Source organism: Tachyglossus aculeatus, chromosome 12 (assembly GCF_015852505.1).
Source record: "Tachyglossus aculeatus isolate mTacAcu1 chromosome 12, mTacAcu1.pri, whole genome shotgun sequence".
NCBI classification, from domain to species: Eukaryota; Metazoa; Chordata; class Mammalia; order Monotremata; family Tachyglossidae; genus Tachyglossus; species Tachyglossus aculeatus.
This window is the reverse complement of record NC_052077.1, coordinates 24,363,702-24,390,623: the sequence shown is the minus strand read 5'-3', so window position 1 is coordinate 24,390,623 and position 26,922 is coordinate 24,363,702. Positions and strand designations below refer to the sequence as shown.

At 38.5% G+C, this 26,922-nt stretch overlaps 1 protein-coding gene across 2 annotated transcripts in view; it reads right to left on the bottom strand.

Moving 5' to 3' along the window:
* LOC119935772 overlaps positions 1 to 26,922 on the bottom strand; it is a 96,112-nt gene that overhangs the window by 43,244 nt on the left and 25,946 nt on the right. For both annotated transcript variants that reach the window (XM_038755252.1, XM_038755251.1), the window contains exons 9-13: positions 26,400 to 26,596; positions 20,918 to 20,982; positions 18,463 to 18,569; positions 16,494 to 16,605; positions 9,499 to 9,598 (exon numbers count right to left, since the gene is read on the bottom strand). In XM_038755252.1, coding sequence (XP_038611180.1) covers positions 9,499 to 9,598; positions 16,494 to 16,605; positions 18,463 to 18,569; positions 20,918 to 20,982; positions 26,400 to 26,596 — 581 coding nt within the window. The remainder of the gene's footprint in view (positions 1 to 9,498; positions 9,599 to 16,493; positions 16,606 to 18,462; positions 18,570 to 20,917; positions 20,983 to 26,399; positions 26,597 to 26,922) is intronic.

Genomic DNA, 26,922 nt, shown 5'->3' with positions numbered 1-26,922 from the left:
TTGGAAGAAACAATTTGCATGCATGCACATGTATGCTGCACCAGGTAAAGCATACTACAAGTTTTCATAAATGCAGGGATTTGAAAGAAAGCAATCCTAACATTATCAATATTATCTCATCTTCTGTTATAGAAGGGGTATTCAGGAGAACATTAAAGACATGACCCTTATTTCAACTACTGAGGAAGTGTCAGAAAAACTTGGCCCAGTGATGCATCTGTAGAAAAATTTGAGGGAGGATACAATGCTTAAGTATTTACCCAACCATCATCATTGTCAGTGGCATTTACTGAACACTTACTCTGTGCAGAGCACCATAATAAGCACTTGGGAGAAGACAACAGAGTTGACAGATATGTTCCCTGCCAATGAGTCTGCAATCAAGTTTACAGTCTAGAGACCCAAGATTTTCTTCCACACACATTTATCCAAGATTAGAAACAAGGAGATGCCAACACAGAATCTCAAACATGATGCCAACATCATATTCAGAAGAAAGGGATAAGATCAGGTTCCAGTACCTATTGTGGCATCTCATCAACCTTCACTGCCAGAAAGATCCCAGCCAGAGATTTTCTGTACTTTTTGTACTAGATACAAGAACAAAATTTACCAAATGAACCTGGAACAACAGTGTAGCTATAGACCACAGTATGTGGCATGGCTGACATCTACCCAGCTTATCTGATAAAGAAGTGGAGCACCAAAACTTCTACACCACCTTCACAGTCCCAAATCCTTCAACATTATCAGCTGATCTAGGTTCTGGCAATTAATTACATTTATCTCCCCTCAGAAGGTCATCAAGATTCAGAGACTGCCCGGGTAACTAATCATATAAAAATTGAGAGATCTTCTGATTGATCTGATCCATACTGCAATGATGGCAACGTACATCTACGTAGTAGTTCCAGTCTTATTTACTTTTATTCTATACTGTCATGCTGAAGGATGTTAAAGGACCCAGAATGCTCATATTAAAATATATTTCAAATCCTGTGGGAAACGTTTTCATCTCAACAAGCTATAAGCATTCAAGATGTCCCAGGGACAGTTATAATAATAATAATGCTGGTATTTAATTACTTGGGAAGTGCTACATTCAGATGACTACCTCCACAACTACACACTGAAGACGATATGTAGATGACAGTTAACTCACCAGTCAAACCAGCACTATAGGCTGATGCTACCTGAAGAAATCCAAGACAATACATCTCCAGCACCAAGGAAACCTTATTCACAAGTGAAGAGATTCACTGTCGATGTGGAACTGAATGTGCCACCATACACGTCTGTTACCTGGGGACCATATGATCCAAAGATGCAACGAAAGAGAAGGAAGTGGAAAACTGAATCGAGAAGGCCAGTCAGTATTATCTTTTGGGAGATTTATTACAAAGTTGCAGCAGCTTCAAGCTTCACGCACCACTTAAGATCTCCACAGCTCTAGTGCATCACACCTTTTCTATGGTTTTGAGACCCAAACTCATCACTAAAGCTGCATCCAACCCATTGATCGGTTCCACTGGTGTCACCCAGTGAACTGTGCAGTTTGCACCTCCCGTAAATGTGCTAAATTTAATGCCCTTGGGCATATCACTTCCTGTGATTGCAGGTGAGCCAGACTGATAGGCTCCAAGCAAAGACCTAAATGTTGACACACCTGCAGGGGTCTGGGTGAAATGTCTTCTAAGAGCAGAAGACAAGGGAACTGTAATTAGTAGATTAGGGTCATTACCCCGATGAAGCTTGATGTACCAGTCAACAAGCATAGTATATGTGGGGGAGGTGGAGGGAGAATACCTGTTACTGCTGCCCTCGGTGACAACTGAGCAGAAGGAACCTTCAGATGGGGATGCCCGTCCTGGTCTCAGCCGGCAGCTCACTGTCCTCAAAAGAGAAGGTAGGGACATCCCGGGCAGAAGACCTTTTGGCCAACGGAAGCCTGTGCCTAAGAACCTGGACATTGAACGGGCTTCATCATCCCGTGGTAGGAAATTCTCAATGCCCCTGAGTGGAAGGCTTAAATAGTGTCAGAGAGGTTGCGGGCCTAACAGAAGCAGGATGCTTTACTATGAATTTTTTTCTATATGGTAATAAATGTTTTCTTTCTTTGATACTGAATTCTGTGGTTCATTCCGTGGGTAAAGCTGAGTCAGAACCTGCTTGTCCCTAACTGGCTCTATTGGAACGTAACACCCAGTTTTGCTCTCCTCAACCCAGCTTTGCGGGTTTGAGCAAGTGGCTGTCAGCAGGATTAACAAACTACTGCTGTACAGTGAATTGAAATGGCAACCAAAGGTAAGTGGAACTGAGGAAATTATTTAAGAATGCAACAAGGTCCCCGGCAGCACGATGAGGGCGTAGACCTGTGGGCGGTGGGTTGCATCCTGGGTGAACCGCTCAACGGCTCACCTGTTCCCTGGAGAAAATGACATCGAGCAGCTGTGCTGTGTGCTGCACGTCCTGGGCACCCCCAGCCCCAGGGTCTGGCGGGAGATCACAGAGCTGCCCGACTACAAGGAGCAGGCCCCATTGCCCCTGGAGGAAGTGCTGCCCGATGCCGCCCCACAAGCTCTGCAGCTGCTCAGTCGCTTCCTACTCTATCCCCCGCGCCAGTGCATTCAGGCTCCCCAGGCCCTGCTGCACCACTGCTTCTTCACGGCCCCGCTGCCGGCCCACCCTTCGGAGCTGCCGATTCCCCAGTGAGGGGGGCCAGGTCCCAAGGCCCACCAAGGGCCCCCCCCATGTGTGACTTCCACATGGAGCAGCCGTTGAAGGAATCGCTCCTGGACTCCTGGAATGCCCTCCCTCCGAACATACACCAAGCTAGCTCTCTTCCTCCCTTCAAAGCCCTACAGAGAGCTCACCTCCTCCAGGAGGCCTTCCCAGACTGAGCCCCCTCCTTTCTCTCCCCCACCCATCCCCCCAGCCTTACCTCCTTCCCCTCCCCACAGCACCTGTATATATGTATGTACATATCTATTCTATTTATTTTATTCTGTTAGTATGTTTGGTTTTGTTCTGTCTCCCCCTTTAGACTGTGAGCCCACTGTTGGGTAGGGACTGCCTCTATATGTTGCCAATTTGTGCTTTCCAAGCGCTTAGTACAGTTCTCTGCACACAGTAAGCGCTCAATAAATACGATTGATGATGTATATATGTTTGTACATATTTATTACTCTATTTTATTTGTACATATTTATTCTATTTATTTTATTTTGTTAATACGTTTTGTTTTGCTGTCTGTCTCCCCCTTCTAGACTGTGAGCCCACTGCTGGTTAGGGACCGTCTCTATATGTTGTCAACTTGTACTTCCCAAGCGCGTAGTACAGTGCTCTGCACACAGTAAGCGTTCAATAAATATGAATGAATGAATGTACAAGGTGCCCAGCCTTAGACAATGAAGCCCCAGAGCCATCCGCAGCAGGCATACCAGCCCAGAGTGCTGCCATCCAGAAGGAAAAGGCCTATGTGAGTGAAAGCATGGAGAGGGTTGTGAAACGAAGAAGCAAAAACTAAAACAGCAGCAGGAACCCCAAACCATCATCTTTGGGTGTGAATGGTGTTGTTAGTACAGCAGTTCCTTTTTAGCCCACAAGCCTCTCTTGGCAAATTTCACTGTCAATGACATCATCTCTGAACACTAACAACAAGTAATATAATCCTAAAACAGATTATTAAAATTATGCTGCATGAATACACTCACAGTCTCCCCACAAACTCATACTCCCTTGAAAAAAAAATAGGAACAGAAAAGGCAGGTATCCACATATTTATTTTCAGCCCTGTCAGATTTTTCTTTAGCTCTCTGACTCCCTTTAGGCCCATTAGATAGTTTTAAAGCTCTGGTACAAATTCATCTTACAGCCGTACTACACTCGACATTACTCAGACAAATGGCTCTATCCATATTTGAATGAATCAAGGCTCTCACTCATTTTTGTAAATTTGAAGTTTGCAAATAAACAAAATGCAGCTGATGAATGCTTTTCTTCACATATGGAAGGAAAGTGGATTTTGAAATGCTGGGGTATTTGTGAGGATTGCATTGACAAAGCTAGAATATAAATATGACTGAGTTATCTATTAAGTTTTGAATGGTGGAATACAGAATTGTTTCTGATTAGCCAGTGACCACTCATCGACCTTTTCTCTGTAAACAAAACTTTAAATCAACAAACATAACATTAACTGTATCTGCAGGATACTGGAAAATGCTACAAGAAAATTTCCTGTGTGAATGTAGAGGGTAATTATTCAGTGTATTGTGTACTCAAAAGTTTTGTATGCATTGAAAATTCAATCATAAAAGCTATCAGTTACAATGAATACTTGTAAAATAAAATTTTGTTCAGGCAGCCTTCGTGTTAATACGCTTTGAGTTGCAACAACTTAAACACATTTCTTCGTTTACACAGGGTTTCTGTTTAATAACTTTGTTTTGGACCTGACACTGGCCTCCTATATGGCACTAGCTTTAGAGGCAGGATAGGCTGTGGGAAAATGAAGAAACATTTTGAAAAGCTATGATGGGGTTGGGAGAGGGAATGGAAGGACAGTTTAAAGAGGCGGCAGGAAGAGAAGCAGGACAGGTCAGGGTGAGGGGGATTACTTTGATCACCAGGTGGAATTACAAGGAGAGCCCATTTTACTTCTGGTGAAACCAAAGTTGGCTACTCTAACATGGAACCCTCTGACTCAATATAAACACATTAACTAGCTACATTACTTATCCATTAGTGATCGAATAAAAACAATTCTGGATAATTTGGGTACACTTAGGGTGTCCAACCTCGGTTCAGGAAACATTCCCCTATGTACAGCATTGTTCCTAACCAGAAATTTGGTTCCAATTCAATTTTTTAATGGTATTTGTTAAGTGCTTACTATGTGTCAAATACTATTCTAAGCACTGGGATAGGTACAAATTCAGTACGTTGGACACACTGCCTGTCCCACAAGCGACTCACAGTTTAAGTAGCAGAGAGAGAACAGTTGAGGAAACTGAGGCACAGAGAAGTTAAGTGACTTGCCCAGGATCACACAGCAAGCAACTGGTAGATCTGACATTAGGACCCAGGTCCTCTGACTCCCAGGCCTGTTCTCTTTCCATTAGGCCACACTGTTTCTCCTTTTATATAAGGGCTAGTTCTCAGGAACCAACTGTGTCATATACCCAAAGACTTCCTATTCCTAATGAATCCATGAATAATTATCCATTTAAGAAATAAACTCGCATCCTCAGGGGCTAGAAGACGGCAGAGTAGGTGATGCGCCTAAAATAAATTCAGCATTCCTTGCCTTTAACTCTTTTGGTTTTTATGAAAATCTACTTTGGTGGGAGGACTGACTGCAAATAGAGGCTGGCAACTAAAAATGGGAAGGGACAGATAGAAGGACTTGGACTGACAGGTAGAGGATAAGCCCTGGAATATGTAGGGGACTGGGACTCAAGGGACCTGGATTCTAATTCTGGTTCCACCATTTATCTGCTGTGAACTTCTCTGTGCCTCAGTTTCCTCACCTGTAAAATGGGGTCTAAATACCTGTTCTTCTGTTTTAGATTGTGAACCCCATGTGGAACAGGGCCTAGGTCCAACCTGATTATCTTGTGTCTACCCCAGCATTTAATACAGTGGACTAAGCCCACTGTTGGGTAGGGACCGTCTCTATATGTTGCCAACTTGTACTTCCCAAGCACTTGGTACAGTGCTCTGCACACAGTAAGCGCTCAATAAATATGATTGAATGAATGAATGGACTAGCGGCAAGTTGACTAAAAAAAGATGTAAGGGTGATCACTGAAATTACTATAAATATATAGTTCACTTAATTCTGCCACATCTTGGGTTTCACTACATGTTTTGGCTAGAATATTATTAGGGATAGCTTGTCTGACAATATGAGCTTGTTTAGATACACTGAACCACATTATGGAAAAATAAATGGCTTGTGCATACATGTATTCCTCATAGGCAAAGCAGAACAACAGGTAAGTACTATAGCATGAGTTTTTCTCGACGTGAGGTCCTCTCGAAGGAGAACTGGGTGTACAGTTCTAGAGTTAAAAGGTCGGTACCATACTGACATGAGTAAATAGTAGTATAATACATAGGAACGTTCAGGTAATCCCCTGATACTCAGTACTGGTAAGTGCATCACAAGGGTACTGTGACCAATTCTGGACTCAACAACTAAAATTAGAAACTAGATCTAAAACCCCAAGTGCAGGAAAAGATGGGAATATCAGACCTAAAAGTTTATTCCAGATGGACAAAATGAGGCTGGAAATGAATTAATTATGCTCTTTAAGTGTGTTGACCAAGGGAGACAGTTTGGGACAGATGGAGGGGTCAATGGCCCCATTGGAATTATGAGAGGTGGCAAAAGCATTAGTTCTTCCCTACAACTCTTTAGTTGGGGTGGACAGGCATAGCTGGGCCACCTAATTGATCTCTTGAAACTGGGTGAGGGTTTAGTTTGCTAGTCTTGGTTCCCAGGGAAGGAATTTCTGCCCAATACAAGACCTGCTCCTCAGAGCCCTGCCCCTGGAAGCCTGGTTCCGTGGTCACCATTACATTCAAAATGTAAAGTTGGCATTTATGAAGCTAAAGATGTATACACACACTCACACACACACATTATATGAATATCTTACATATTTATATACATGCATGTATACATATATGAGACAAATGCATCTCCTCCAGAAGTTTTTAAAAGAAGATAGAAATTCTCGTAGGTCTTTGATGTTTTAAGCCTGGTCCTATTAGAAGGAAAGGGAATTAAATGGTCTCTTCCAGTCCTGTGGTTTTTTTCCTGTGACACTGATTTCATGCACCCCACACTATTTATGCAAAACTTTCAAAATATATTGCTCAACAAGATTTCAGAAACAAATACAATAGCGTGGCATTTTTGAAAATTATAGATTTCTGCCAGGATTTCTTGAAATTCAGTGTCTCCATTTAACAAGCTGATGTTTCAGATTATCATACCTCTGAGCCACGTAAAAAATTAATACCCTAATGTAGAAGAACAGAAATGATTAATCTTTTAAATCCACTGTATCCTTCCAAATATTTGTGTTGACAAACCATGCTTTAGTACTTAACACAGTATGTCAGAACCTGCAATTAATTCTTCAAGATGAATGGTAGCTTCCCAAGGTGAATGGAAATCAGAAGCTGGTTATCTAAGTAATGCAGGATCATAACCAAAGTGAAGAATTTCACCTTATCCATTTCAAATAACAGCGACTATTTTGAAAGTATGATCTGCAGCTCCCAAATGGAAGTTCTCCACACCCCATCAACAAGAACACATTTCTTAGGGAAAAGGAGTATTTGGATTGCCTAATGTTCTACACATCAATTTTTAAGTTTATTGAATAATGCACTACAAACAATAAGATAGATGCTGGTGATTCAGTAAAAACAAAGGTAAAGTGAGACCCATTAACTACTACACTCCAATACTGCTTTTTGGAGAACACTGTATCTTTCTTAGACATTTTCATTATAAGGAGTGCCTAAGACTGAGCCTGGTTGTGGAAAAAAACAAGATCTAGCCAGGGGTATATGTACTGGAGCTGTAAATTGAATAAAATGTATCTCCTTGGCATCCAGTGTGTTTAAACAAGGTTTATCAACCATACCAAGGTTTTTCAGGTATCTGACCTGATGAATTTCTTAGAAAACATTGCCTTCCAGATGGATTCTGATGGCAGCTAAGGTCGACAGGTACGCTACTGCTAATGCTTCAGAGAACATGAGACAAAACGTTTTCTATGAAAAGCCTGCCTCACTGTTACTCACTGCCTGCCTTATATCACAGGCCCCATTTTTCTGTCTTTGAGGATATGGCTCCAAATCCACCTTTTCAGAAAGGCCATCACCCAACTAATGACTATAGTCCTGCTATTAGCTGTAGCTTTATGATCTACTGGATTTAACTGCAAAATGATACCTGTGGAAATTGAGTGCTTCAGGAAAATTAGTGTAGATAATTAGCATAGATTAAGATGAAGAATAAGGGGTAAATTGAAATGATAGAAAATTACAAAAATAATAGAAGGAGCCTGCTAAAAAATGACTTCTCATACCATTACACAACAGGTTTACAGTCCTTAAAACAAGGGTGGGGACTGTATTTTTAAAGTCTACTATATGTTTGTAGGTACGTAGCACAGTGATTTGCACACATTAGGCTCTCAACAAATGTTGTTAATGCATCAAGTATAGATTTATGTTTTTAAAAGATACCCTTTTTTAATGGAAAATGTTCCAAAATTTCTTTAAAGAGGAATCTCCCCATGGGCCAGGAATTTGAGAAGCACTGTGGTCTAGTGGAAAGAGCATGAGCCTGAGAGTCAGAGGACCTGGGTTCTAATTCCAGCTCTGCCAATTACCCGTTATGTGACCTTGGTCAAGTTACAACTTTTCTGTGCCTCAGTTCCCTCATCTGTACAATGGGGATTTAATATCTGTTCTCTCCTACTTAGCGATGCTTGGAATATAGTGCTTTAAAAAATCATTATTATTATGAATAATATTATTATTCCCAGCCCCATAAAGGACCGGGATTCTTTCCAAGCTCTGCATTCAACCAGGGATTCTGTTTCCCCAGTCCCATGTTGGAGCCTGGGAAAAGGAAACAAAAGTTCTACTCAGGACCGGGAAAAAGTAAATTCCTTCTACTTCAGCTCTATGTGGTGCCAGAGGAAGGGGGACCCCAGTTGCGGAACTCTGTTCCAGCCCAGGGTTGTGGAAAGTAAAAACTCGATCTTAATATACCCCAATGTACCTTAGAGGAGTTTTTTTTTTTTTGACGAAACAAATGGGTACAGCTATCTCAAAAGAAAAAAAGAAATACTTGATTTAAACAGAAAACTAAAGGAAAAAAGACCCAAAGAATCTGATCGGGGAGCAGGAAGGAACCTCAAAAAAAGAGAGATAAATGAAGAACTGGGAGAAATACAATGAGAAGATGAAAGCAATGCCAACACTAAAGAGTTGGGAGGGAAAAGATAATGAACAACGAAAAGTGTTTAATCTGTAAGCATGTGTTGGGGTTTCTGGATCATGGGAATTACTTTGTAAAATCAAATAAATAAGGACTACTTGAATACTAGGATTAAGGAGTCCGTCTGGCATTCTATCTGCCATATTTTCCTGGGAATTTATTTATTCTGGTTTTACTTGTTTATTTTGCCATTTTCAACTTCTTGATTTTTAAATTTGCTACACGTGGTGTAAGTATAATGGTGTAAAACATGAGCTAGGAGAATTTTAAAGAAATTGATATTTGATATGTTTAAGCACACAAGAACATTGAGGGTAGGGCCACAGATATTTTTCTTGTACTTTATAATGCCCAGGGCAGTATCATGCCTATAACATTGAGGCTTTTAATAAATTATTTTTAATGAAAATAATGATGACAAAGTGCAAGAAAATTTCCTCGGGAAAACAAACAAAATATATATTTACCCATTCCTGTCCCTGCTGGCGCAATCTCTCGTGAAAAAATTTCCACGGCTTTTTTCTGTTTGTGATGAACTGCAAGCCAGAGAACAGCTTCTCGGGGGCCCTGTTCACCAATATTAGAAATTACTATGTAAAATATTGCCAGCATAAATTAATTTGCAGGCTGAATCCCACTGAAAGAAAATGTTCACCATAACATGCAAACATTTGTGGTTATATAGGCAATATATAGTATAGTTGTTAAAACAAAGCTACAATAAAAAATCCCAAACATTCCCATTTAGTTACATATTAATGCATTATGTTTTAATAAAATGCAACATGGCTTAACCTCCTTTTGCCAATTAACATTACTTTTGATTATTATCTTTTGCATTAATGTCTTTTTGCATTAATACTTGTTTTTTTGCATTAATACTTCCATGATCATTCTTCAAAAGCTGTCCCTAATTAGCATGTAAGTTTCTATCATTTTATTTACATAAGTTTCACCTGATAGTGGGGATTTAAAGTATGCCACAGTGAGAAGAAAATTTAGGGAAGTATCCTTTATTTAGCCTTTTCACTTGAGTTCACTGAAATCAGCTGCTCTCTCCTAAAACAATCTGTTGCTACTGTTCTCACTTCCAGTGATAATTTTGAAAGTTGCTTGTTTCCTGCAAAAATCAAAAACTTTTCCTCATTCCATTCATTTAGTGGGAATGTTTGAGACCCTGGATCATTTACCCTTTCGGAGATTACCTCAAGCCTAACATATAAACCTGGCAATTGTCAAAAGTCACTAAGTCCAAAAATTGCATTTGATACACAAAATTTGCATTCACCACTACAATGCCTATATGATTCCCTCCCCTCTCCACAACTTTCAGTATGAATAAAGGCAAGTAGAACAAAATTTATTTTCATGGTAGCAGCATATGTTCCACATACTGGTACTGATAATGCAACTACACCCTTCATTCAAAGCTCTATTCTTGTTCAGTAATCATGATTTAATAAATTAATGATTCCAAACAAGGTATACTCAAGGAAAATAAATAAGAGTTTACACAATGTTCTGATATATTTGAACTGGATAAGCAATTTGGCTATTTGAATCAAAAATCTGTCTTTCCTTCTATGGCAGTTTTACTTGCCATTTTAATGACTGCAAATTTCTCCTTCCATTTATGTATATTTGGTTTTAAGATATTTTTTCTTTATCTTTCTGAGAATATGAATTTTACCAGCTGCAATTAAATTATATGTTCTATTGACACCAAGTTCCAGTACACTAATCACTTGTACTAACTTTCCCTAGGCCTTCATTAGGTATGGCTAAGGTACAGGCAGACAGTCAAATAAACTTATTTTTCCTCTTCCAGAGGGTATAAGAACACAACACTATTTTAAAATTATGGCACTGCAGAGGGTCAAGTTAATTTAATGGAAATGAATTTTACATTTACCATTCTAAGAAATCTCTCCTTGAAATCTCTTGTGTGGAAGAGTTGATATTAACATATTAATATATTTGAGTACTGTCTATTTATTCCTCACTAGCAACTAAATCCAAGCTGCATCAGTGGAAGAACAAAGAGTTCTTCTACTTAAAACATCTCAACTCCTGAACTACACAGGAGATTATGCACTACTTCAAATTCCTTAATGGCTACTGGTACAATTTCACTAGTTTGGACAGCCTTGAGAATTTGGGGCACTTAACAGACCTGGTGAGACTACTGGAGGAGATGTGCCACAAAGAAGCCATCAAGGTATCAGAGTACTGTCTAAAGCTGAGAGCAGCAAAAATTGCAGAAGCTCTCAATTAAATCAGAAGTTTGTTGGGCAGCATTTTATTATGGATTTGTAAAATCAATCAACTGTAGCAATGAATTTCAACCAGGTGAAAAGCCATTGACAGTTACATAGAAATCATAAAAATGGGTTCAGATGATAAACTAATACATTGGAACTCTTTTTGGAAACTTATATAAACTTGGGTTCTAAATTAGTACAATATTACACCAGCACAGCTCTGGCAATTACTTTGATCACACTGCTATAAAAAATGTTTTTCTCTACTGCCTTAGTATGGTATGGTACCAAGAATGGGTGACATACCTCCCTTAAAATTCAAATAACCTCTATCATCAATCAATCAATCAATCAATCGTATTTATTGAGCGCTTACTATGTGCAGAGCACTGTACTAAGCGCTTGGGAAGTACAAATTGGCATCACATAGAGACAGTCCCTACCCGATAGTGGGCTCACAGTCTAAAAGGGGGAGACAGAGAACAGAACCAAACATACCAACAAAATAAAATAAGTAGGATAGAAATGTACAAGTAAAATAAATAAATAAATAAACAGAGTAATAAATATGTACAACCATATATACATATATACAGGTGCTGTGGGGAAGGGAAGGAGGTAAGACGGGGATGGAGAGGGGGACGAGGGGGAGAGGAAAGAAGGGGCTCAGTCTGGGAAGGCCTCCTGGAGGAGGTGAGCTCTCAGCAGGGCCTTGAAATCTATCTACTTTATGGAATGAGATCATGGTTCTGGTGAGAAATGGAAGAGATTACTTCCTACTCTATGAAACAATGGTGTAAGCAAAAGAAATTAATCATGACTAAGCTACTTGACCTCAAAAATATCCTTATCCTGTTCGTTTCATCAAAGGTTCTTTGTTTTTGTATCATGAGGAAAAGTTATCATGTGTGTAAGTCTAATTATTTAACCTTTCTCAACCATTTCTTTTTAATTTATTTTCCAAAACTGTACACTTTAATTCCCAGTCAACTGACTGGCTTTGCCTTTGGCCCCTTTCCCCAGCCATTTTGAAATATTGGCTATTTTAAGTTTTTATTAGTAAATAAGACCACCTATACCCGCTTACAGATAGGAATTGAATTTGTGTGTGTGTTTTTAAAGCACCAAGATTACATGGTTCATTTGAAAGTAAATTAATTAGAGTTGTTCAGGTAGCCTATGACACTGTTTTAGTTCTACACTCAGAATTATTTTGATATTAATTAGGACTGCATATTATAAAGCCACAAGAAAATCCTGGAACAAGACTTCCAGAGGGAACTATATTTTATATGCTGTATTTGAGGATTTCAAGGGAAAATAAAAATCAGATGGAAACACTACGAGAAAGAAAATGAGAGCCTCCTCTGAGAGGAGAGATGACACTCGGCTCTTCTCTTGAGATGATGCTAATAATGCTAAAAAATGCTAATAACGATATTGATGACAGTGGTATTTGTTAAGCGCTTACTATTTGCAAAGCAATGCAGTAGGCTCTGGAGTGGATACAGGTAAATCAAGTCAGAGAGAGTCCCTATCTCACATAGGGGAGGGAATCCCCAATTTGCAGATGAGGGAACTGAGGCCCAGAGAAGTTAGTGATTTGCCCAAGGTCACATGGCAGGCAAGTGACAGAGCAGGAATCAGAACCCAGGTCTTCTGACTCCCAGGACTGTGCTCTTTCCAGTAGGTCATGCTACACAACCTGGCAACTAGGAATTTTTCTTTGTTGGGCTGAAACACATCATAATATTTTGCATATAAAACAAGTAATCAATATACTCTAATTAATATCTCTGAAATTCAAGAAAAGCAAGGGCCCTAAGTGTGAATGTTAATTCCTTTTTATGGTACTGGTTAAGGGGCTTATTATGTGCCAGGCACTGTACTAAGTGCTGGGGTAGATACAAGATAATCAGATTGGGCAGAGTCCCTGTTTCCCCTTTAGCTCACAGTTAAGTCAGAGGGTGGAAAAATCCCCGTTGCTCTGTTGAAGTTACTGAGGAACAGAGAATTTAAGTGCCTTGCCCATTGTCACACAGTAGACTCTGCTCTCTCCACTAGGTGATGAAGTTTCCTTTTTGGGGTAATTGTTGGCTTTCTACCATGAGCAGATCGATGAAAATCTGTGGGCTGCCTTAATGAAACCTGTCAGAAGTGATAATCTGCACGATTCAGAAAAAGATACCGTTAAAGGGGGCAAGGAACTGAAAAAGGACAAAAGCTTCATTGACTACAGGATGATAGCTGTTGGGGATGTGGAATAATCTCGGATGTGTTTCATTCTGTGCTTTGAAGCCTTAGACTGTGAGCCCACTGTTGGGTAGGGACTGTCTCTATATGTTGCCAACTTGTACTTCCCAAGCGCTTAGTACAGTGCTCTGCACACAGTAAGTGCTCAATAAATACGATTGATTGATTGATTGATTATCAAGTCAGAAACTAACCCTGGTGCCCCATTATTTTTCGATTAAGGACTGTTTAAAGATCCACTGACTCCCTTTCTCAAAGGAAAGGATAAGTGGGTGAAAATTTGCTCCCCCGAAAATGTAGAGGCATTGTGATGAGAACAAGAATGCTCTTTGGGTCTCCTGAATTGCAGTCAGTGCTTAGAACAGTGCTTTGCACACAGTAAGCACTTAACAAATACCATTAGTAGTAGTAAGGCAGAAATATGGTAAATTGTATTCTGGACAAAAAAAAAATGTAAGCTCATTGTGGGCAGGGAACTTATCTGATGACTACTGTATTGTCCTCTCCCAAGCACTTAGTACAGTGCTCTGCACATAGTAAGCACTCAATAAATACCATTGACTGATTGATTGATTGATTGCGGAGACAGGATTCATATCTAGGTCCCCTGATTCCCAAGCCCTGGCTCTTACACTTTATTCACCCCAACCTCAGGCCCAGAGCACCTATGTACATATGCATAATTTATTTTCATATTTGCTTCCCTTTCTAGACTGTAAACTGCTTGTGAGCACAGAATCTGTCTACAACTCTGTTATACTGCCGTCTCTCTCAAGCACTTAGAACGGGGCTCTGCACACAGTAAGTGCTCAAAAATACAATTCATTCATTTCCACTGGGTCACTCTGCTTCCCACTTTATTTGATGCTACCATATGTCACTAAAAACTACTGAGTCTTTCCAGTTTGAAAAATGCTTATATGCTGATCTAAATCAGTAAGTAATTGCGGTCAAATGATGGGACCATTTCTTTGAATTATAGGTCCAAATTTTCATACAGTCAATTTTTCACCTCTATCATTACATTTTCTATTTGCTTGACCCTGTGTCCACTTGTTAATTAAGCTTCCAGGCTCCAAAAAAGGGTCCCAAGCCACATTTATAAAGTCACCAAGAAATGAATAAACTTCTGTCTTCATCCATCCATTTATAAGGGCTGCTTCTAAACAGAACATTCTCTAGGCTGGCTTTCAAAACTGATTGCTCAATGTATGTTTCACATTCACTAATGTTAAAGTTAGCTTTTGAATATAAATTAAGGCAATTAAATTGCCTGGCAACCAATAGAATGCATATTTCTATGCAAAATAAAATATTTATACTTTTACATCTGGTTCCTGTTTCTGGGTTTTATCAGGCATGCAATATTCCCCATATAATTTTAAATAACCTTAATGTTTACATCCTATCCCTCAGACACTCTTGTCTACAAACTAAAACACAAAAAGCTCTTAGCCTTTTGGGGGCCTTAATCAAGTGGTAAGCATTTTAGAATGTAGAACTACTAGCATGTAGGACCTTTCCCAGTTAGAGTGAGGGAAATTATTTAAATGAAAGATTTTTAAATGAAGGGATTTTAATTCTATTTTTTGAGGAGAGGTGATAATTTCAGAATAGATCAAAAAATGGTGAACAATATGTAATTAAAGGAAGAAAGGGTGTCTTTCAAAATGGCTTGGCTATAAAATCAATACTATTTTCCACTTTTAAGATTTAACCCCTTTATCTCTTTTCAATCTTAATAAAGCCAAAATCATAGGCCTACACAGACTTTAGACTTTTAAAATTCGCACTTCATATTTATTTTGGGATGAAATTTTCCAATAAATTAAAAAACTGAAACGCAAGACCTGGAAGTGTGTGTATACACAGATAATCCAGAATAGTTTACTTCTATCACATGACTACCATAAGTATTGGTATAATTTAAAACATGGTAATTGTCAAGCATTTGATAAAATTCAAAATTAAAAGTGAAAATGCTTTTATTTCTGTGAATCCATTCAATGAAGATTACAAAATATGCTTCTACGTGTTTCAACTATGTGGAAACTATGTGATTTTTACTGACTTCATAATTCCCCCTCTGTAAATACTCTAGCCAAAAACCACACACAAGGAATGTCAAATTTGTTCTTCTTTTGGAAGATAGAAAGAGAAGCAACTGAGAAACACAACTCCTATAAAACGGTTCCAAAATTTCAGTTTTTTGAAACAACTAAGCCTTGGTTGGATGATCTTACTCTGGAAAAACAACTCTATATATTTTATGTTTCTGTGAAAATGGTAAACAAGTGATTATTTACTAATGACTGTTAACACTTGTTGATATAAGCCGTAAATGTAAGAACTGGTTTTTCTTGAATGCATATAGTTGTATATATTTATGTATGTGTAGATGTTTTTGCAACTAATGCCTTATACTTTACTCAAATAATTCATTTTTATTAGGCCCTGCAAAAGGAGTAAATGAAATTTCTTAAGAAACCTGGGTGAAACTAATCTTTTGCAATCCCTTATCTACTGAAGATGGGGGATAGTCATGCTGGAACTATGAGATCTACAACCTGCTACCTACACCTTCCTGATCAGGTTGGGCACTCTATTCCTAAAAACCTATGTAGGAATGGAGGGAAGATTAGAGAAGGGAGGGCAGCACATCAGTTTGGTGATATTTCATCTGGAGATTGGGGGGTCAGTGTGGTGGAGAAAGTTATCACATGGAGGCTAATTTAAGTGGTGCAATTTGAACTGCAAAACATTAAGACTTATTTGGATAATCTCCACACACAACATTTCATTACCTAAATTATCAGTAGGTCTCTTTTCAACACTGACCCAACCCATCTTAATCAGAAACAAACAATTTCTTGGGGAGTTAATTCAGAAATCTCTTGTTTACAGAAGTGCAATCTGCCCATATTTTCCAACAAAAATATTCCACTCACCCCATCTTGTGTTGCTTTGGCATGTGGCCCATACGTGTCTTCTGATCCTAAAACTTGAAGGTTAACGGCACTGTAATCATCTAAGTCAAATTCTTCAAATATAAGCCGAGTTCTGCAGCAAATGGTTTGCAATTAATAAAAACACTTTTAAAATGAGGCTACTACTTACATTAATTTATCTGAACCTGGCTATTGGAAGGGTAGCCATGATAAGTTTCTCAAAGACAGTGGTGACAAGGAGCAAGAGCAAATCCTTAGTGTAAGTGGTGCCAGTGTTAGTGGCAGCAATGAGTTTTGGGGAAGGCAGAAATAATGCCTCATTTCCCTGATGGTCCCTGGTGGAAAATGACTATCTCCTTCCCATCTAGTGCTTTTCACTCTCTTCTGCTCTCTGTCTTCTACATCTCATCATTTCCCTTCCTAATTAATACTCTTCCACTTTAAATTCCCTCAACCCCCTTCCTCTTCATCGTGCTTGTCATCATTATCTTGTTTTATGGTAATTGTTAAGCGCTTATTATGTGACAAACACTGTTGTAAGCACTGGGGCAGATACAAGTTAATCAGGCCCAATACAGTCCTTGTCCCACATGGGGCTCACAGTCGAAGAAGAAGGGAGAACAGGTATTTAGTGCCCATTTTACAGTTGAGGAAACTGAGACATAGAGAAGATAAGTGACTTGCCCAAGGTCACACAGCAAGCAAGTGGAAGATCCAGGACTAGAACACAGGTTTTCTAGCTCCCAGGCCCGTGCTTTTTCCAGTAAACCATACTGCTTCCCTTGCCTGTGTACTCCTCTCAGCACTTTGTCTCCTAACTTAAAGAGAAAGGATAAAGAAATAACACCTACACTTCCCAAACAGAAAAGTGCAAATCACTCATATTTAAATTGTTTGCAAACTTTACACACAAACTGTAGCACAATGGATAAAAAGTAAGTATGATACTGAAATACTTAAAAACAGTATAACATATAGGAACTGATCAGGTAGTTCCCTTACTCTATTCAGCTCTGGCAAAGCCTTTCTCAGAATACTAAAACTACTTTAGGGCTCAAAAATATAAGTGAGATTTGGGAAGAAGACAGCACTGAAAATGCTTTGTAGCATGGGAAACTGACACCATAATGAAAACACTGCATAGATGAAGACACAGAATATGTTTGCTCTGCTGTACTCTCCCAAGTGTGGAGTACAGTGCTTTGCTCTCAGTAGGTACTCAATAAATATCACTGATGGAGGGATTTCCTGAACTGCTACATAAATTTGGATTATTTACTGCAGAAAAGTGCTTAGGACAATGTTCTCCACACAGTTAAACACTTAATAAATGTGATTAATTAAAAAGATGGGCCTGAGGGAAGGTTTAATAATTGCCTTTATGTATTTGAAATGACACTGACAGTGATGAGCAGCTGCTTTCCATTTTCACTGAGGAAAAGCAAATCAATTTGGACTAGGCATTAGGAAGATCTTTCTGATAAATTGTGAAAACACTGTAATAAATATCAACGGGGCTTCACAAGTCTCCTATTCTGGGTATTTTTAAAAACAACAGAATAGACTATATATTATATATCTGAGTCAATTTAAGAGTGAGCATATCTCAGAGCAGTGGCGGCCTCTCAAAGGATTTTCCTACCTTATTCCACTTAAATGAAAAGATGGATTTGAGGCAGTCGATGAAGGAAATCTCTTTTCTGGGTTCCACCCAATCATGTGAACAGCAGAGCCCCCCTCACCCCTGAATGGCAAAAGTCAGAGACCCTCAGGGGCTCTCCCTGACCGTTCTTCCATGTGGGAATGTTTGCCAGTCTTGAATGAATTAGGGGGAAATCAATCCCTCTTGGTTTCATCCAGGCAGACGTTATTCCTAATATTATGTCAGTTTAGCAATTGGTACCCGCCACTTTAATGTTAGCTATAAATGGAAAAAATGAGAGTTATCTTCTCAGCATCAGACACCAACCTTTTCAAAATGCTCTCAGCTATTCGTCGTCCCTTTTCCACCGCTTTTGGTCCTCCTATTGGACAGACGGCAGTTGCTCTGAAACCATCCAGGTATGAGGCATTGACCTGATGGCAGAAATACATTTAAATGGGATTACCTTGCACACAATTATACCAAATTCTAGGGTAATCCTAAATGTTAAACATAAATGATTCCCACAGCAAACAGCTACAAAAGCACGTTCCATTAAACTGAAACTCAGGTTAAAATATTAACTTGTAATCTCTTGAGGGCATGGATCATGTCCACCAACTTTACTGTACTTTACTGTACTCAGTACACTGCTTTGCACACAGGTCATGGGTTCTAATCCCGACTCTTCCACTTGCCTTCTGTGTGACCTTGGGCAAGTCAGTTTACTTCTCTGGGCCTCAGTTGCCTCACCTGTAAAATGGGGATTGAGACTTTGAGCCCCACTTGGGACAGGGACTATGTCCTACCCGATTTGCTTGTATCTACCCAATGCGTAGTATGGTGTCAGGCACATCAATCAATCAATCAATCAATCGTATTTATTGAGCGCTTACTATGTGCAGAGCACTGTACTAAGCGCTTGGGAAGTACAAATTGGCATCACATAGAGACAGTCCCTACCCAACAGTGGGCTCACAGTCTAAAAGGGGGAGACAGAGAACAGAACCAAACATACCAACAAAATAAAATAAGTAGGATAGAAATGTACAAGTAAAATAAATAAATAAATAAATAAATAGAGTAATAAATATAAACATAGAAAGTGCTTAACAAATACCATAATTAGTAGTAGTAGTAGTAAGCACTAAACAATTATTGGTTGACTTATTCAAGTTGCAGATTTATTATCACAAAAATCAGACGAATCGTATTAAAATGAGACAAACAACCCTATCTCTGTGAATGAGATTATTCACTTCTAACATTAGCTTTACAGAGGTAAAAACCTATCTTGGAAGATGCTGAGATAGTTTGTGGTTTAATTATGAAATGGGTTTCAGAGCTATCACAGAATGGGTACCCTCATATGTGTGTCCCTCCAGTTATTCTCTCCCCAGCCTCTAAAGATCCACCTGAATTTCTAAAAATATGAAGAAAACACAGTCTCTGTGTACACTGTGTGCATGAAGCATAGAAATGGTCTTTTCAGCTCACAAAAACAACTTTTATATGCATGAAATATATGTAACTGGCTCTTTTAGCACAATTTAAGACTCCAGTTTTAAACTATATTAATGATTACTTACAATTGCAAAAATGAAGAAATTTATCTCCAATATAATATCCAATTAAATGTACAAAGCCATAACTGGATAGGTTTTCCCACTTTCCCCCACCTGGCATTATTCAATCATATTTATTGAGCACTTACTGTGTGCAGAGCACTGTACTAATCGCTTGGGAAGTACAAGTTGGCAACATATAGAGACGGTCCCTACCCAACAGTGGGCTCACAGTCTAGAAGGTGGGCTCACAGTCTAGAAGGCATTATACACAAGGTCTGAGGCCCTGAGTCATTTTTACCTTCATGGTGCTCAGCAAAAAATGTACTAAAACGCTATCCCAAACAATGATCCATTCTGTCCAATTTTCCTCCAATTGTAGCCATAAAGAATATTTTGAAGTATGAGAGTTTTCCTTCTTAACTGCCATCTGTATAGAGAGATGTACCTTCTCTTCTAATTTTTCCCTTTACCCATCCATTATCTAAATCCTTAATGTGTATTTTCTGTCTTGAACTCTTTAGGAATAATTAATTTCATATACCTACCCCTCATTGTTCAAAGTACTTCTTTCTGTTAGTAATGAACCTACTTCAAGTTTTGCTGTCTATCTCCTAGTTGCAATTCTATGAGATATGTTGTTCACATATTTAAAAATTTTATACACTTCAATCAATGGTATTTATTGAGTGCTTACTGTGTGCAGAGCACTGTACTAAGCGCTTGGGAAAGTACAATACAACAGTAATTTTGGATGCAATGCCTGCCCTCAAAGGGCTTACACTCTACAGGGGGAGACAGACATTAGGAAAAGGGAAATAGTACAAAATGAGAATATTTACAGAAGTACTGTGGGGCTGTGGTTAGTATCATCGTGCTTTAGGGACATATCATAGCCCTTCTTAGCTTAGTACAGTGCTCTGCACACAGTAAGTGCTCAATAAATGATTGAATGAATCAGAAGAATAAAGACTCAAAACACTGTCTTGTTTGTACAAAGAGCTTTCAAGTATTTTACCATCCGTCTAGGATGTGGAAATTGTCATATCTACTGGGGGGATCTGGTGTAAACACGTATGTTAAAAAAAACCCTAACACTTCCCCAAATTAAATGGACTTCATTTGTCCCACAGTTTCTAGTGTTTTGGGTAAATTAGAATGCCAAGTCAAATAACTCCTAAATCAGAACAAAGCAACAACAACAACAACAAAACAACCTTGTAAAATGAGGAAGGAAATGATCCTTTTGCTCCACGAACTTGCACTGCCCCACCTTCAATACCTGGAAAAATTAGAAAAAAAGCCATACTTGTTTCATACAGTATATATATATATATATTGAACAAATAATCATTAATTTATTTCTCTAGAAAGTTAAAAAATTGAAGACACACTAGAAATAACAAGGGGCCCTTGAAAAAACACACACAAAAGAGTTTGACTTAGTTTAGAGGCTCAGATACTATCAATGGCATTCCCAAAAATGAGTTGTTAAATTTCTGGGCACATCCTCTGCACTAGCAAGATCTTCATCTGTTTCGCCAAAAACAATGACAGTGCTGACATAAAATGGACTTTGACAGTCACAAATGATGAAAGGATAAGAAAAGTCAGCGCTTAGAACAGTGCTTTGCACATAGTAAGCGCTTAATAAATGCCATTAAAAAAAAAAAAAAAAAAAAAAAAAAAAAAAACTCCAGTCTGCTAAATTCCACATTCCAGTCTTTTTAATGACATTGTTGAAATACTATTCAATCTATCATTAATGCAATTTAAGGTCAAGTCTCTCCCAGTCCTAAAACGGACCCAGAACACTGCTGGGAATTAATAAAAGTTAAATGATCATTTGCATATAAGACCCAACTCCAGAAAATCTGTAATTTATTGCTACACTATTAGCCACACCACAGACATAGTATAATATTTGCTAAATTCATATTCTAACAAATGATATTTTTCTGGAAAATAAAAGCCAAGTTACTATCACCTTACATTGATAGTTACATTTATATATTGATAAAAGTAATAGAAGCTTTGCTTGACCAATTATGGTGAATAAATTATAACCGATTTATCCAGGTAATTGGTTACTATTTGGGAATAAAATAGAACTTGGAAAAGATCTATTGATACCTTCAGGCTATGGAGGCCATTTAATAAGTTCTGCCAGGCTGGATGGAACATTGTTCTGGCTCAACATTAATGGTCGCAAAGTGCTGATGTGACTTAAAGGGTTTAACTGTCTCCCACAGAGTTTACCCTATTACACCAAAATGAAGGAAACATGAACTTAAGATGATTCCTCTAATACCTGATGCTTCTAATGGAAAAATTAATCTCATTCATCTTTACCCACACCTCCCTATATCTATCATTTATTTCTTCTATTTGTATAGCCCCCTACTTGTCACTCTTTTGTTTAGCTAGAGAAAAATGGAAGCAAAACTTACATCCTATCCAATTCAGTTTTTCAAAATGCATGTTTTCACTATGCATGTTTTCGGTAACTAGGGGACACTTGTTCTGACAACGTGAGCCTATCTGGATAAGAGTTCAATGCACAGTGGTCAAAGCATGCTGACTATTACGTGCGTTTAATGCAGGATCAACAAGAACATAACACCTGACTTTGAGGAGAATTGAGTTATCTTTTTTGTTTTGTTTTCCACAAAAACATAATTGTTACACATGAGGTCTGGCAGCAGCTTCAAGTGAAAAACTCCCTATTGTTGCAGCCACCGTTAGGTAAACATTTCTTTTTTGAAGCCACATCCCTCCGACCCCATCCTGCCAGCCTTCTTCTTTAACTTTAGAGAAGAAGCAGCGTGGCTCAGTGGAAAGAGCATGGACTTTGGAGTCAAGAGGTCGTGGGTTCAAATCCCGGCTCCGCCACTTGTCAGCTGGGTGACTTTGGGAAAGTCACTTAACTTCCCTGGGCCTCAGTTCTCTCATCTGTAAAATGGGGATGAAGACTGTGAGCCCCACGTGGGACAACCTGATTACCTTGTATCTACCCCAGCGCTTAGAACAGTGCTTTGCACATAGTAAGCGCTTAACGAATACCAACATTATTATTATTATTATTATTATTATTAACTTGTCGTTTTTGTACCTCTCCGCCCCCATCTTCATACCTTCCTCTCCCGACTTGCCCCCAATCCCCAGTGATCTTTATTCTCTTCAATCTGATTCCTCCCCATCAATTTTGCCATGCCAATCTTCTTCCTATGCTTTAGTCAATCAATCATATTTATTTAGCACCTACTAAGCGCTTGGGAGAGTACAATATAACAGAATTTGGTAGACATGTTCCCTGTCCATCAGGAGCTTTTTTTTAAAAAAAAAAATGGTATTTATTAAGCACCCACTATGTGCCCAAAACTGTTCTTTACGCTGGAGTAGAGACAATCAGGTTGGACACAGTCCCCGTCCCACACTGGGCTCACTGTCTTAATCCCCATTTTACAGATGAGGTAACTGAGGCATAGAGAAGTGAAGTGACTTTGTCAAGGTCACAGAGCAGACAAGTGGCAGAGCTGGGATTAGGTCCTTTTGACTTCCTTGCCCATTCTCTATCCACTAGGCCCTGCTGCTTACTCTACTGTATCTTTATGGCTTTGAGGGGCCAGGGTAGTGGGGACAGGGGCAGCCAGAAAACTTTAATAAGAAAAAAGGCAGGCCCAGGGGCTACGGGGAGAGCTGGCCAGTTAAAAAAAGAGAGTCAGGTGAAGCAGTTAAAGAAAGACTGCTTAACTGCTCAATAGCTGGCTGCAACTGGGATTTTATTCCTAGCAGTGACAACAATATTCAGTGAGTACCATTTGTTACCAAAGAAGTTATTCAGATCAAAAAATGTACTAGAGTATGTAGGGTTTGGAAAAATTCATGTATAACAAGTTGATAATGAATTACTGGAGGGAAAACTTGAGGATCTTATATGAAAATCATCATTAGGATGGCTATCGAGGAGGGCTATTATCTAAGAAATTCTTGCTACTGCCAGAGACACAATACTGGGTTGGATGGAGACTGGGAGGTCATTGTGGATAGGGAATGTATCCATTATATTGTTATACTGTACTTTCCCAAGCGCTTAGTACTCTGCACACAGTAAGCACTCAATGAATATGATTGACGGACTGACTTTTGGTTTGATCCATTTATATAATTTTTTTAAATGTTTATACAGAAGTAGTGGCTTCAATTTCCAGAGTGTTAATGTGCAATTGCTTAGATTTTTTTGTTTAAGACTCTTTGAAAGTGCTAAGAAATACAAACGAAAAATGTTTTTTGGTTTCAGAGCATTACAGAATATCTAAGGAAATTCTGATTACTTTTAAGGCTTTAAAAGCATTCAATTAATCTGACTTTGAATGGTTTCTCTGATTCAAATCTTTTCCTTTATCAAGATTTTCATATTTACTTTTCAAATATAACAAACAGTTGTACAGGAAGTTCATAAACATTAAATCCCACATTACCAATTGTTTAAACTAAAGTAAAATGAAAGAAAATATTAAAATTATGAAGCAAAAATGTATTCTTTGGGAAATAGCTTCAAGAATAGAAAGCAATATTCTTTCTAATGTGTTAAACAGTTCTGAAATGTTGGCCTGTTTTCTTGACATTGGACAATAGCCATTATTAACATCAAGTTCTTACCAAATTTTACACCAGATTCCTCCTTCTCATCATCAGTTAAAAACCAATCAGACCACCATGGAAAAGAATATAACAAACACCTTTTTCTGCAAATGTATATTGTAACTAAATAGCCTACAGTACAATAAAATTAGCAAAGTAAACAATGAAAATAGATAGCCTGCCCTGTGGTCTCTGGTGAACATGTCAAAGTACTTGCGCCTAAAACTATTTGAGAAATCTGTCTATTTTCCATCTGTTATATTTCTAGGAGGATAACTAAAAGTTCATGTGAAAGTTCATTTTGAGTTCAAATGTGTCGTATCAGGTCATTTACAAGCTAAAAGTTCAGAGAAAGGCTATGCTTCTAGAAAAAGAACTAAAGACAGGCCCCATTAGTCTATTTAACTTTGAATTAACTGCATTTTTAGAACTTGATCATTAGAAATTACTTTAAATAATTTTACAGCTATGATGTGCTATGCTTAGCAGCAATTAACCACTGATATTATCTGTCTTTTAAAAACACTTGTCCTATTAGTTATGTACAGGGTCAAATATTAAAGTTTTTAGATACTATATAACTGGAAACATTCATCAGGTGCCTTTTTGGCATTACTATATTTTGACATTCTTAAAAAAAAAATCACATTTATACCCAAATTCCCAAAACAACTAAAAGACATGTAGAAAGAGGACCCAGGGAAATTAATTTCTACTTCAAGAATGTCTTAAGAAACTCTGCTGATCTTGATGTTTCATGAAAAGAGAACTGACTTAAAAGTATAACTAATGTAATATGAGTGTTACTATTTAGCTTCCTAAAGATTCAGTGATGTGATGCAGTATTTCAATCAATCAATCAATGGCATTTATTAGCACTTACTACGTGCAGAACATGTACTAAGCACTTGGGAGAGTACTATACAACAAAATTAGCAGAAATGTTCCCTGCCCCTAAGAAAAAGTAGTATGGCCTAATGGAAAGCGCACGAGCCTGGGAGTAAGAGGAGCTGGGTTCTAATCCTGTCTTTGCCACTTATTTGCTGTGTGACCTTGGGCAAGTCACTTTACTTCTCCGGGCCACAGTTCCCCCATCTGTGAAGATGGAGGATTAAATCCTACTTCTTTTTACCTAAACTGTGAGCCCCATATGGGACAGAGACTGTGTCCAAATTGATAATCTTGAAATCTACCCCAGTGCTTAGCACAGTGCTTGGCACATTGCAAGCGCTTAACAAATACCATCATTATTATAGGGAGCTTACAGTCAAAAGGAGAATATTAACTTTGAATATTTTGCAAGTGCTGGAGATTCAGTGCCAAGGCCTCTAGGGATGGCTCTCAAGTATACACTCTGACCATCTAGAGCTTGGGTCAGGTCTGGTTTGGTTCTAGACCACCTTAAAGGTGGCCAAAGGGGTTAGTTCTAGTTGGGCAGGCTCCCAGTATAGTAGATAACTTCCTATGGGGGTGGGAGGACAGAGGGGAGGCTGGAGTAATTCCTGTTCAGTGCATCCTCAAAATAAGAGAGGGCTAAAGATATATGCTCTCGGGGGAAAAAAGAGAAGAGAAATATGGAAAACGGGGAAGATGAGGCGGGGAAAAACAGGGCTTCTTTGAGCACTTTCACTCCATGCCCAATCCATGCATATCAAGCCTGGTCTTTAATATTATAATTAATGATACATCTGTTCATTTAATTCAACCAATCATTTCAGTTTTTCTAACTTCCTTATGTAAATATTTTATTTGTTTATCCTAAAAGCCACTAACCCCAGTACTTAGTATGAGACGCTTGTATTAATTTTTTCTTTTCAAACTATGTTAAAGATGACGCCAAACACAAATTTCATAAAATCCCACAAGGTTTCCTTCTCATATGTAATTCCCTCTTTTGTTTGCTAAATAGTTCCCAAACCACGCAATAATGTTTACCTCAAAGTGGTCTAGGCATTTTTATATTGGCTTTGGAAAGAATGGTCGATATCAATTGTCATCTACTAATGAATAGATTTTTTTTAATTAGAAAAGTGTCTACTCACCATATTTACTTACCTGGAATTTCAGTAATGGAAACTTGAGAAAAGTCACAAGTAACATCTGGTAAGAGGTAAAGCTGAGGATTTCCAATTTCATACACTAACTGTTCAGCCACAGTGCCAACTGAGACAAGGCCCCCGGTATCAGGAGGTTTAGATAAGATGAACTGCCCATCAGGGAAACATTCCACGATAGGAAACCCTATGTTATGCCTACAGAGTAAATAAAAAGGTAGGATATAAGGTTTAGAACAAAGAAAAAAAGCTGACATGGAGCATTTTTATATAAGATATTATGTTTTACTGGTAATCTCTTCCAGTACTGCCTTTAATATTTGGACAGTGCCTGAATGAAACATGCTTCTCCACACCAACTTCTTCCCTTCCTAATGTATATCTATAATAAAAGTGTTAAAAGATAAAATAGGATGTGATCACTGCCATGTCATGGGAATGGCAAACATAGAATCTGAAGTATCCAAATCCCCAAGATTAGGGAGGGTGCAAACATGCATGAAAAAGACATGGATTATTAAAGT